A 12,582-nucleotide genomic window follows, 5' to 3' on the forward strand; every position below is an offset into this window, starting at 1 on the left:
GAACCCCAAAAGTGCCCCTTCCTCTGAGCCTGTGAGTGGAATGATAATTGTGCTGTGTTTACAGACAAGCATGCATCAGCTTCAGGGTGTTCAAGCATTTTTAATTACCTATTCCTGTGTTGGGGATAAATTTAATGAGCCTGTGGTTTCACCCTCTGCAGGCAGGGCCCGTGCCTCTCCTTGGTGGTGAAGATGATGTGTGGACACAGGAATCTCCTGCCTGCACTCCTGGGCAGGCTCTGCCAGCTTATTTATCATCAGGTCAGCTTTCCAGCCAGGAATCCTATGGTGCTAAAGGCCATCCTACTCCATTTCCTGAGCTGGGGGGTATGGACCTGTCTGGGCTGCACTGTGGAGGGACTTCACCAGCCTCCAGGCTTCCAAAAAATACCCTGTTTTGGTCAAAGAGTATGAAGTTGCCCTCAGGAATGTGAGGAGAATTTTTCCCTACAGAAATACTACTTGTGGAAGGTTAATGCATTCTGAGACATTTTAACAGAAGCTAAAATAGGCAAGTTTAGGAAAGAGACAAAAGAAAAATGGCAGGATGCTTCATTCCTAATCTTCCACATTGAATAACTCAGCTGTAAAAATTAAAAAATAAAATTAAAATACTCCTATCTGGGCTGAAGGAGTGCATGGTTTTGTTATTAAAGCATTGCTTGGTTTATTTCCTCTACCCTGTGATATTGCAAGGGTGAAAATAACAGGCTGATAGACTAAATTAGCTGTCAGAGAAGCCAAAAAGCCTTGAGAATACCAAAATCTGAATTTACAGTGAGTTATTTCAGGTTGCTGTATTGGAGAAACCTCCCATTCTGCTGCGGGTTGTCTCTCATCTGCTCAGTTGTTACTGCACTACCGGTGGGCAGAAACAATGCTCTGCTCCTTCACTAAGCCTGAGTTTTAACCCTGAGAAACCTTGTTTTGGTACAAAATGTTACAATAATACAAGTGAAGTGTTATAGTATTAAAAATGAAATATTAAACTGTTACAATAAGACAAAGAAGATGTAAAAAATTTACAAATGTTACAAAGTTACCAAAAATATCTCTCCTGTTCTTTACTTATTTTCCCTTTCAGGGTCCTTCCCTCAGTGCCGCTCATATTTTAGGACTAGCAGCTTTTGTGATTCACTTAAGTGAATGCAGAGCTTTAATTCCTGGAGTGGAAGCCAGTTTTGGGGTTTCTCAGCCTGTTCCTGGAAAGGCCCTTTCTGTTTCAGAGTACTGGATCTCCTTGCTCGTGTGCAGGACAGAAGAGTCGTTTGCCTTCTGCCTGAGGTGAGGTGGGGCATCCACCACCTCCTTGCTCCCCCAGGTTTTTGGGATGCTGGGAAGGCTCCCGTGGAGGATTTCCAGAGCCTGTGGAGGTGGTTGAACCAACCAGACAATGGAGTTCTTTCCTTTTCTCTCTCAGGTTTTGCACTGCAGCAGCCGCTTATCTGACGTGCAAGTTCTCATCCTGCTCTTATGAAGATTTTTGTGCCTTGATTCCCCCTGGCCTGATTAAAAAGGTAAAAGGGAAGAAGTTTTGCTATTACAAATTTCCTGCTGCAGGTCCCTGTGCAAGTATCACACCAAGAAAACAATGTAGAAATACACCTCGGTGCCCTCCCCTCCTAGCTCTTGGTGCCTCTGCTTGTTTGGCAGTTCCACACAAGCAGAGGTGGCTCTGGGCCTGCCATGAGCAGGGTGTGATGTTTCCATTCCAGCTGCAGTACCTCGTGCCACGGCTGAGCTTGGAAGCTCGGGGAGTCCTGTGTGAGGAGGCCAAAGCTGCCCTCAGCTGGAGTTCCCTGTCCTGCCCCTCTCTGAACTACAGGAGAGCCAGCCTGTGTTTGTGGAAGCAAGCACGCTTCCAGGAGCTCTTGGAGGAAAAGGCATTCCAGGTACAAATCTTTTCCATCACCCAAATTCACCATCTGATTCTCACCTTTTTAGATCTTCCCTTTGCAATTTCCTTATTGGTGATCAAAAGCTTCTTGTAAGAACTTAATGCCTGAAAGTAAGAACGAAATACCTGAAAAGTTGTCTGGCAGCTGAGTCATGTGGGCTGGGATGTTGATGGGGATGATAAGGTAGAAAGAGAAAACCAGAGGTAAAACTTTTGTGTCCTACTTCTTGGAAAAGCAGGAAGCTTGGCAAGCTGTAGAAGCTCAGGCACTGCAGAGCAAAGGCCTGTCCATCACCCTGGCTCCCTGCTGTGCTCTCTGTGAAGTGATGGAGAGGCAAATAACTGGAAATCCTTGCTTTTCTGGTGCTTTGTCTAAATGCCAGTGTTCCCCCGAGCCACCTGTGCACCTTGGATTGCCTGGCTCAGCCTCGCTCAAAGCACCTCAGCTATTCTCTTTGTACCACCTTTGCAAAGTCTCTGATTTGACAGACTCTCTTTTTTTTAACACACTTCCTCTAAAACCAGTTTGTCTTTGTGCAGAGCAGTTTGTGGTGTTCCTAGAATGAGTCCTTGTGCTTGGCTGGCTCAGTGTCCAGGGCTGGAACACCCCTGTGTTAGAACCTGTCTTTGATGCTCACACCGCCTGTCTGAGCTTTGCTCATTTTACCTTTATTTCTAATAACACCCGTTCATCCTGCTATCTGGGCTCGGAGGGGATGAGTGTGTTTGGAAATGTCAAAGGGATGGGTGTGCGTGGGACAGGCTTTATGGGATTTCCATGAATTTTTGAAGGCCAGTGGGGTTTTAGCTTGAATTTTTTAATAAGAGAAACAGGACAGGAACTTCTTTGGGTTGATGTCTCTTGTTTCATATCTCTTAATCCATACGGGATTGTGTCTGGAGAGGAAGTGAAGGTGGGGTTTATGTGGGGCAGCAGGTGGCTGTTCTGCTCAAGTTATTTCCCCTGGTGTTCTTCCCTGCTCCTAAATCCTTGTTTTTCCCAGCTATCTTTCAGAGAGTGGCTGCTGATGGAGCTGGAAGTGTGCCCTGAAAAGGACATCCTCTCTGCTTCAGAAAGGTAAGGGCCAAGGGGCTCTGTTGGAAAGGGAATAGTGCAAGAGTCTCCCATCAAAATTAGGGAAAAACACTGAAGATCAGGAAGTAAATGAAGAGTTGCTGCAGGATACAAATGCCTGTTGCCTGCTGTGGTTTGTCCTGAGTTCAAGCACTGCTGGAATGAGCTCTGTGTATGTTTTTACTTGAGGAAGGCCAGGCTGGATGGGGCTTGGACTGGTGGAGCCATGGCAGGGGGTGGAACTGGATGGGCTGTAAGGTCCTTTCCAACCCAAGCCATTCCATGGTTCTCTGAGGCTCACCCACACAGCCTGCATGTGCAGCCCTTCCAAACAACTTGTGACAAACCCTCCCTGTTCTGGAAGCCAGAGCTGGGTGGGGTCTGCTGGAGGACTCTTCATGTCTGTACTTACATGGTGCTTTTATCTGAGCACACATCACTCATCACACTTGATGTGTGAGCTTCCTTCTACATCAAGGGAAGGGCACCATTCCAGTAGGTTTCCCATCTCCTCCTTTTCCTTACTGCAGACAGGATTTCCATTACTGGGCCATCTATCAGCGGTACCTTCCTGCACCTTCTGCTGCTGGTGGCTGTGATGGAGACCTGGAGAAGGCTTGTGGACTCATCATCGATGCCATCCTGGATTCCTCACAGAGGTATTCTGTGCCATGACTTCCCCTTCTGGTAATGGCCTTGAGGCTGTGCACTGGGAGCTTGTCCCTTCCGTGGGACTGGGGAAGCCATTCCCTTCTGGTCTGGCTGGAAGTGGGAGCTGGGAGGTGGCCCCGTGTGACTCACCAGTCTGAGCATAAGCCTCTTGCTTTAGGTGACACAGGTCTGGGGCTGCAGCCACAGAGAGGCCCTCGTCTGGCTGTCTTTTTTAAGTTGACTTTGCACTCAGATTTGTTCGGCCAGACAAGCAGCAATGCCCCGGGGGCGTGGCTGGAGCTGGAAAATGAGGAGGGAGGTTAGAGCAGAGCTGCTGCCTCAGCTACAGCTTATTTAAGGCACAGTGTCTGAGCTCTGTGTTCATCTGAAGCATCTGACTGTATTTGAACTGTGCTGTCCCCTGGGCTAGCAGGGTGAGTTACCTCGTGTGTCCCCTAATTTCAGGCTGGACCTGGGTGGCTGTGGCCAGTCGAAGATATCGGTCAGCCCCGAGATTCTCTGCAGGCTGCAGGTGATTTCAGACTCTGAGGATGTTCAGTCCTTGAACTTGACCAAAGTATTCCCTCATTCCTCGCTGTTGGCAAGGCTCCGTTCAGCTCTCACGTGTGGGCAGTGCTGTGGGGATGGGGAGAGGTTATTTTTCATCTCTGGTTGCTTCAGAGAAACAAAGAGGGTTGGAGAGCAGGCTGGTGTGTGGCCCTCACTGGTTTCTCCACCACCCTGTTCAGGAGCTGGTGCTGGAGCTGAGGTGCAGGCCAAAGCTGCTTCCTGGCTGCTCAGCTGCCCAGAAACACTTCCTGTTCGAGATTCTCCGGGGAAGACTGACAGCCAGCCAGCATGGATCTGCTCTGGGAGAGCAGCTGTGGAGGCAGCAGGAGCTGCTGCTGCACAGAAGGTAAGTGCAGGCCTGAGCAGCTGGGAATGCCCCCAGCAACACTGCTGCTCGGGGCAGGGTGCTGTGTGCAGTGTCCTCCCCTCTGGTTCCACAGCAAGGGACAGTGGCACTGGATGTCATGGGGACAACTGTGCAGGGGACACTTATTCCCTGGCACCCACTGGAATTAGCTGTGTTTCCATGGGCCATCTTGGGCTACAAGTCGCCCCTGCAGCGGGCTGGGTGTCACACATCTTCATGGGGAGGCTGGTTCTCTCCCTGACAGTAACCTCAATATTTCATTCTTCCCTGCTGAAGGATTCTGGTCGGGCTCCCTGCATCCACCCTGATCACCACGTGCTGGAAAGGAAACACAACAGTGCTGGACTGTGATGACTTTTTTTGTTTCGTGAACTCGGAGCTGGTAGGTGACGTGAGCCAAGTGGTGATTGCTAAATGCTCTAGACAAAGACCTCACATTTGAATTTAGGGAAGGAGGTCGCATCCAAACTACCCAGAAAAGCTGTGGCTGCCCCATCCCTGGAAGTGTTCAAGGCCAGGTTGGAGCAACCTGGTCTATGGAAGGTGTTCCTACCCATGGTCCTTTCCAACCCAAATCATTCCATGATTCTGTGACTTTTGGGTTCATTCATTTGGAACTTTGGTGGCATTTTACACTATTGAGAGCAAATCCTTGGGAGTCGCTTTGTTTGGTGAAGTGGGTTACAGACAAACCTCCAGCGTTTCCATGGAGGCCTGGAAGGGGTTGAGCATGAGCCCTTCTCCAATCCCTCTGTCATGCCAGGGCCTTGAACTGTTTTGCTGTAGAGTGAGATCCTCCTCATCCTCCTGAGAAACACCCAGGGACATCCCTGCAGCTTTCTGGAAGGTCATTTGCCTTGCAGGTCCCTCAGGACACTGCTCTGTGCTCCAAGGACAGCTGATTTCTGTTTATTCGTCCTGACTGGCCTTTCCAGGCCCTCCTGCACTGTGATATTAGGCACAGCCGGAAACCTCTGTTCACCCCAAGACTGTTAATCCATCTGCTGCTGCCGCCCTGGGCTCGGGGTGGGCAGGGACGTGGGGGCCGTGCAGCTCAGGTCCGTGGGAGTGCTGTATGTGGAAACCACGTTCCTGCCACCTGAGCTGGCCTGCAGGACTCACGGTGTGGTTCTGTGCTGCCTGAGCCCCTCTCTGCCAGACACCCGAAATGCTCTAAGGAAATCACATTCCAAAGGCAAGGAATGATGATTTTCTTTTCCCTCTCCATGTCTTCCTGCAGAAGAACGTCTCTTCCAGAGGGTACGCACTCTCCTACGACATCACAGCTCACTTCTTCAGGGTAATGCTGCTTTTGTCACTCTGCCTCACTGTCCCTGCTCAGAGCTTTCCTCCTGATACACGAGGTGTCCCCTTTGTACCCTCCTTCTGAGAACCCTTGATGTAATTCCGAGAAGAGCGGTAATCCAGGAAGATGAGGGGAAGCAGCAGGAGGAAGTAGTGGTGGAGGTGAATTTTAATACAATGCAGCAAAGCTGGTGGGGGAAGGAGCTGTTGGTACACATTTCTTTTGCTGAGCCGTGCTGACCCCTACAGTTATCTCAGATCAGTTTACACACGCTCAGTGAGGGACTTGGAGCAGCAGAGAGGGATGTGTGGAGTCACCCTGTCATTTGTCCTCTTCCAGGGCCTGCTTAATGCCAGCTTGGACTGTGAGGATGCAGCAGAAGGGGTCAACGAGGCTCTAACAAAGTGTCAAACCAAGTGTCCCGTGGTGCTCCTCTCTGCAGCGGTAACTGATCTCGTTTTGGCTCTCTGATTTTGGGAGAAATGCAGCACCAGTTCAGACCTTGTGTTGAACACTATCTAAGTGTGCAACATCCAGCAGAAACTCTTAAAGCCTTTGGAAATGTGCAGGGTGTTTTTGAGCCCTTGGTATCACTGACCCCAGCTCTTGGGGTGCTGCCACAGGGGCTGTTCCAGAGAGGGGAGCTGGAGGCTTGTCCTGGTCTCTGATGCACTGTGTGGGCTGGTGGTTGCAACCAAAATGCCAAAAAATCCCTTTTTTTTTTCTCTCTCCAGTGTGTAACTCCTCATGTGCAGTTTTACACAGGTTTTGGTGCATGTGTTGAGCGTGGCCATCACCTCTGTGGAACAGTTCTTTCATTCTGACTGCTCCTGCCAGAGGAGTCTCAGGGCAGCCTGGTGTGAGCCTCTGCATTTCCAGGGCGTGACATTTCTCCCATTTCTGATGTGTGCATGTACAGCCTGGGCTTCTTCACTAAGGAGAGGGGAAAAACCTTTCCTTGAGTACCTGGCTGTACCAGACTGCAAGCAACCACTGAGGCCCCACCCCTAATGCTGCTGGCTTCCATCTTTGTCCCCAGCTTTGGTGGCCGAGGCTGGAGCCAGTGCTTTGCTCTCAGTGGAAGAGACTCTTTGGGGCTCCACTTGCAGAAGAACTGGACAGACTGAGGAGCTGGCATGGCTCAGGCACCAGGTGTGTGTGAGGGATGGAGCGTGGAGCTGCTGTCCTGGAGGGACCAGCCCTGGAGGCCAGGCAGGATGGGATGCTCACGTGGGCTGAGGCTTGCAGGACAGCTCTAGACAGACTCCTCTGCAGGGCTTAAACTCAAAATGGGTCATTCTAATTATTTAGTCTGGCCCTGTGTGCAATGTGGGTCAGAGTGCTTCCCCACAGGGAAAAGGGGATCTCTGCAGAGGAGGCTGGGAGGCAGAGTCCTGGTTAGGCGCAGCCTCCGCAGGCATTGAGTCACTCCCGGGAGCTGCCGCACCCTTTGCTCCCTGGATTTGGGGCATCTGGGCTCCTGAAGCTGCTCACTGGCTCCTGAAGCTGCTCACTGGCTGCTTGCTTCCTTCTTTACCTCTCCTTACACGGTCTGTCGGTGCCCTGCAGCTTTTCTCCAAAAGCTGGGAGTTTATGTAAGAATCTCCTTGCAGGTTATGGCAGGTGATAATCACATGCTTCTGTAGTGTAGAGTTACTGCCTGTCCAACTGCTGATAAAAGAGATTTGGGAATGCTTCTGTCTGCTTCTAGACTTTGGCTTTTTTACAGCTGTCTCCAGGTAGCACCCAACTACAGGGAAAACAAAATGGAGAGAATGATTTACTTTTTTGTCCCAGTCACAAACTTGCACCTTTGCCCAACTCCCCGATTTCCTCCTCATTCACAGCTGTGCTTTTTCCCCTTTTTTATGTCCAAACCCTTGACATGTTTGTTCTGTTTCCCAGGTTCCTTTGTTCAGGAGCAGTTTTCCCTCTCTGTGACCCCTCTTGGCTCTCAGCTGCCTTCCTCCACAGTGCCATCCTGCAGCAGTCACCACGAGGACGAGGGAAGGAGGCACTGGAGAGGCTGGGGGCTGAAGCAGAGCAGGCAAGGCTGGGTGCATTTTATGTGTCTTCTCTTCCCTACACCTGAAAACTAGAAATAGGAGGTCTTTAACTGAGAGAAGTTGTCCTGAGATAGTGCTGCATCCCTGGTAATCCCTGTTGGGAAATCTTGCTGGTGGCTAGTTGATAAAAGGTGGCTGTAAATTGCCAGTTGCTAAATTCTTATCCTAAAGGCAAAGTTGTTCCAAGCTTAAAGTTTTAACTCAGACTCTGGCTCCTGTGAAGTCAGGGAGGGCTTCTCAACAGCCGCATTAAAAGCTGAAGCTGGAGAGGGCCCTGCAGTGATGGAAAGCTCCATCCATGGCCTGCCAGGATTCCCTCTCCCTCCAACAACAGCAGTCCTTGTGGGTTTTAGCTCGGGCAACTTGGCTGGAAAGTTAAGGAGATGCAGGAAGTCTGTGAGACAGCAGCACAGGCATCTTAGGGACTCTGGGAAGTTATGCTGCGATTCCCAGAGACAGATTTCCTGAGGGTTTTCCCAAGTCTGGTCCAGGAAATGGCTCTGCCTGTCACCCCAGTGCAAGGGGAGTTCCCCGGAGGGCTCTGCTGAGGAGGAAGCCGGGCTGCTGCCTGGCAGTTCTGGCTGTGGATTTTCCAGGGAAGAGCCAGGATCAGAGCTCAGCACAGGAAGTGTCCCTGTGCCAGAGGCTCACAGTGCTGAAGCAGAACCTGGGCCTCGTGTTTACTGTGGAGGTTTTATTGCTCCAGGCAGCAGCTCCTCTTCCTGTGGGATTGACTCCTCCACTGTTGGTGCTGGTCTGGAGCCAGGAGCTGCCAGTCAGAACCTGGTGTCACTGAGCACGCTTGGTACACGGGGAACAGCTGCAGCTTTCAGCTCAGCATTCCTGGAGGGTGCCAGGGCCAGTGAGAACCGTGGGAGGGCTGAGGGGAACTGGGGTCCCAGCAGGTGAAACACTCTGTAGTTCATCCAGGTCCAGCCTGGGAAGGTACCTGGTGAGATGTTTGTATTCCCTGATTGGGAAGGTCGAGTTCCAGGTCATCACTACAGGTACAACTAACAGGCAGCCTCTCTCCCCTGCAGCTCCTTGTTGCTCTGCTGTTCTTCTCACTCCTGGATCTCATCTCAGCCAGAATAGCACCAAAGGTGAGTTCAGCCCCGAGGGAATTCTCATGGCAGTGGATGTGTCTGATCAGCTTGGTTTGCTGCCCGAAAATGCTTTGTAGCAGCACTGGGAAGGCTAGGAGCTTGTTCTGCCAGGAGGAAGGGATCAGCAACACCCCAGACAAGCCTGCTGAAAGCCCTTCTGTTCCCATCAGATTAAACCTGTATTTTCCTCTCACTGACCTTATCTCCCTTTTCACTACTTTCATTTCTCCTCCTGGATGATTTACTGTTTTCAGTTTCCTCTTCAGACTTCACACCTCCCAGGTAGTTCAGGAACCTCATGTCTTGCTCAGCTTTTGTGTAGCATCTCACATCTGTCAGATGATGTTTTTCCTCAGGCTGGAATGTGCTACTTCATGGGAGAAGGGCTGCCCAGCGAGGAGGAACATTAGTTTCCAAATGGTTTAATGCTATTAAGCGAAGGAGCAAAGATGACAGGAACTTCCAGCAGCTGCCTGCCCTGAGCATCCTGCTGCCTGTGAAGGCTTGTTTCTGTCCCTTTGCTGTCACCTCAGCTTTGAAGTGCAGCCGTTTAGGGAGTCACCTCATAGATGGGATCAGGGAGCAGATTCAAGGCAAAAATAACCAACTGGTCTCAGTCTGCCCGTGGGAGAGTCTGGGGGAAGAGCCAGGGAGGAGAGAAACATCTTGAGCAGACAGAGCTGGGAGGTTAATCCATGTAAAATGAGTAATGAAAAAAGAAACCCCACAATAATCCCAAGACACGTCAGTAGAAAGGTTAGAGAGGACAAAAGCTGCTCCAGTGGGGTGGGTGTAGGACGTGCAGTGGTCTGTTGATTAATCCAGGTTGGATGGGGCTTGGAGCAACCTGGGCTAGTGGAAGGTGTCCCTGCCCATGACAGGGGGTGGGACTGGATGATCTTTAAGGTCCCTTCCAACCCAAACCATTCCACGGTGCAGCTTTCCCCTCTCTCAGCTGAGCCCTGTGATGGCCTGGTTTGGTGAGGAGGACACTGCCTTGCTCTGGTGCCCAGTTTCCTGGGGGAATCCAGGCTGCCAGGTGAGGGGAAGGACTTGGGCTGAATTCTTCAGGTCCGTTAGCAGAGTGCTTCATGTGCAGTCTCCTGTGGGGGTTCCTTTCTGCTTCGGTGTAACTACAGCCCAAGACAAACCAGACCTCTCCTTTCTGACACCCAGGAAGGAGTGGATTTTCAGATGTCTTTGGAATGGTCCCTGGAGATCTTGCAGTGCCTGGAAGAGAGGGGCACATCCTGGCTCCTGCTCTTCCATTCGGCAGAGAGAGGTGAGTCCTGTCCCCAAGGGGTGGAAGGACGGGTGACCCATCCCTTGGGTTGGAGTGTCCCTGGGAGAAGGGGCTGCTGGCCCTTTGGAAGCAGCACAAAAAACACTTGTGTGAAAGCTGAGAAAACATCCTGCTTCTACCCCAGAGTTTGGCAGACCCAAGTGATGATCAGGAATGACTGAACTCAGGTTTGTTCCTGCTGGTAGAGAAAGCCTGAGGGGACAACTTGCTTCTCTTGCTGGTTAGCACCCCCAAGCCCCCGTATTTATTGTGGGCTGGAAGGAAACTGTGCAGCCCTTGTGCTGCTCCAGAAGTGTGAAAGGTGATGTGAGGCCCTCTGAAGGTGCTCAGTGTTCCTCCCTGTCCTCGCAGGCCCTGGGCAGTGCCGTGTCCTGCGCAGCGCGGCCTCAGACCGCCACACCCGGCTCCTGCCCCTGGCATTCTACAGGTGACTCCTGCTGGGCTGGGAAGGAGGAGTGAGGGGGCTCTGGGGGAGGGTTGGCATCCACAGCAGCTGGCATGGAGGCAGCAGCACTGCTGGCCTGTAGGTGAGCACAGTTACCTCTTAGCTGAGCTGCGGAGGAGAGGACCCCTCATCAGAGCACGATGCTGTTTAAGGAGCCCCGTGTCTTTTGCTAAAGAACTTAGTTAGAAGTTTTCCTTCAGCCTTGTGCTCCAAACACAAGATTTTGGAGCCACCTTCGCTTTCTGGGGTGGCCCTGCACACAGTGGGACTCAAATCACACAGGGCAGAGCAGCAGCTGTAGTTTTCCTTGTGCCTGTGTGTGTCCCATGGACCCAGAGCTAACAGACCCCTGTGTGACCTCCTCCAGCCTCACCCCCTGCTTCCACCGGGAGCTGCTCCAGAGAGATCCGACCTTCCTCGGCGTGGCACTCCAGCTGTACATCCAGCTGCTCCAGCTCTTTGTGGAAGGGCAAGTCCTGCCACAGTCTGATCAAAACCCCGCAGAGCACGTAAGCAATGCTTGGACTCTTTTTTTCTATCACAGACCCAGAATGGTTTGGATTGGAAATGACCTTAAAGCTCATCCTGTCCCATCCCCTGCCATGGGCAGGGACACCTTCCACAAGCCCAGGGTGCTCCAAGCCCTGTCCAACCTGGCCTTGGGCACTGCCAGGGATCCAGGGGCAGCCACAGCTTCTCTGGGCACCCTGTGCCAGGGCCTCCCCACCCTCACAAGTGAAAATGTCTTCCTAATATCCAGTCTAAATCTACCCCTTTTCAGCTTAAAACCTCTTGTAACTGCTCCTATTCTTTAGCTCTTCCCCTGCAGCAGCACTTGCAGTATCCCTCTTGTTCCCACCTTCCTGTGCAGAGCAGAGAGCTCGTGCAGGTGCCTTTGCTGGCAGCAGGCCCTGGGGTGCTCCCAAACCCCAAACACCCCCTGCCCTCTGAGCTGTGACAGCCTCAGGGGTGGGGTTGTGGCTCCTGCTTCTCTTCTGGAGTAGGGACTGTGCTGAGGGAGACGTTTTGCCAGGCACCCATGGCTGTGTCTCTCCTGTGTCGTGCAGGATCCCTTGGAGTTGATCTCTGCAGCCCGGCGGTTCCTGCTGGGAGCCATCCCCCACTGCCCTGCCCGGAGCTTTGGGAACACACAGCCGGTACGTGCAGGCGTTCTCCCTTTTCTCCCGGTGTGTGAGCTGGGAGTGCTGCTGCGGCTCCCTCGGGCACTGATCCCGCTTCCCTAACGCACCTGGGAGCAGGGGGACACCTGGTGCTCAGCCGGTGCCATGGCCACATCCTCCACCGTGCCCAGCCCATCAAACCCTGCCCTCGTGCGGTCATTCCCGCTTGGGCTGAGGGAAGTGTCAGGCACAGCCAAAGGCATGAGTGGAAGTTTCCCCCTCCTCTGCCTGTGCTTGGCTGAGAGGCAGCAAAATGCTCCGGTGTAGCTGGAACTGAAGCTTTGAGGAAGCACGAGCAGATCTAAACCGGCTCCCTGCCCTCTCCCCAGCTCCTGAGCACCTGTGAAGAACTTGACCCGGAGCTGGGAGCCACCCTCCTGCACTTCTCACGGCCTGCTGTGGACATGGAGCTGGAGGAAGAGCTGGAACTGTTCTGAGGAACACACCCAGCCCAACACCCCCATTACACCCAGCACAAGGAGCCACCTTTCGCACCTGGGCCATTTTTTTCAAATTACTTTGTAAATAATTTATTACAAGCATAACCATGAAGCTCTTGTTACAATAAAAAGTAGGTTACAAATTTTCAGTTTAGACTTGCTTTGGGAATCATAA

At 52.0% G+C, this 12,582-nt stretch overlaps 1 protein-coding gene across 3 annotated transcripts in view; it reads left to right on the forward strand.

The window, feature by feature from the left end:
- FANCA (FA complementation group A) overlaps positions 1-12,561 on the forward strand; it is a 32,665-nt gene extending 20,104 nt beyond the window's left edge. For 2 of the 3 annotated variants that reach the window (XM_032121747.1, XM_032121748.1), the window contains exons 25-43: positions 162-261; positions 1,085-1,284; positions 1,421-1,517; positions 1,716-1,892; positions 2,902-2,975; positions 3,503-3,631; positions 4,089-4,155; positions 4,373-4,539; positions 4,837-4,942; positions 5,801-5,860; positions 6,206-6,310; positions 6,906-7,018; positions 7,772-7,913; positions 8,973-9,035; positions 10,215-10,320; positions 10,693-10,768; positions 11,154-11,295; positions 11,854-11,943; positions 12,297-12,561. In XM_032121747.1, the coding sequence (XP_031977638.1) occupies positions 162-261; positions 1,085-1,284; positions 1,421-1,517; positions 1,716-1,892; positions 2,902-2,975; positions 3,503-3,631; positions 4,089-4,155; positions 4,373-4,539; positions 4,837-4,942; positions 5,801-5,860; positions 6,206-6,310; positions 6,906-7,018; positions 7,772-7,913; positions 8,973-9,035; positions 10,215-10,320; positions 10,693-10,768; positions 11,154-11,295; positions 11,854-11,943; positions 12,297-12,404 (2,122 nt within the window). In that variant the 3' untranslated portion in view covers positions 12,405-12,561. The remainder of the gene's footprint in view (positions 1-161; positions 262-1,084; positions 1,285-1,420; positions 1,518-1,715; positions 1,893-2,901; positions 2,976-3,502; positions 3,632-4,088; positions 4,156-4,372; positions 4,540-4,836; positions 4,943-5,800; positions 5,861-6,205; positions 6,311-6,905; positions 7,019-7,771; positions 7,914-8,972; positions 9,036-10,214; positions 10,321-10,692; positions 10,769-11,153; positions 11,296-11,853; positions 11,944-12,296) is intronic. The other variant, XR_004242566.1, reaches the window with a different exon arrangement.
- Positions 12,562-12,582: the final 21 nt, after the last annotated feature.

The sequence above is a fragment of the Corvus moneduloides genome, chromosome 12 (assembly GCF_009650955.1).
Source record: "Corvus moneduloides isolate bCorMon1 chromosome 12, bCorMon1.pri, whole genome shotgun sequence".
In the NCBI taxonomy this organism is placed as follows: Eukaryota; Metazoa; Chordata; class Aves; order Passeriformes; family Corvidae; genus Corvus; species Corvus moneduloides.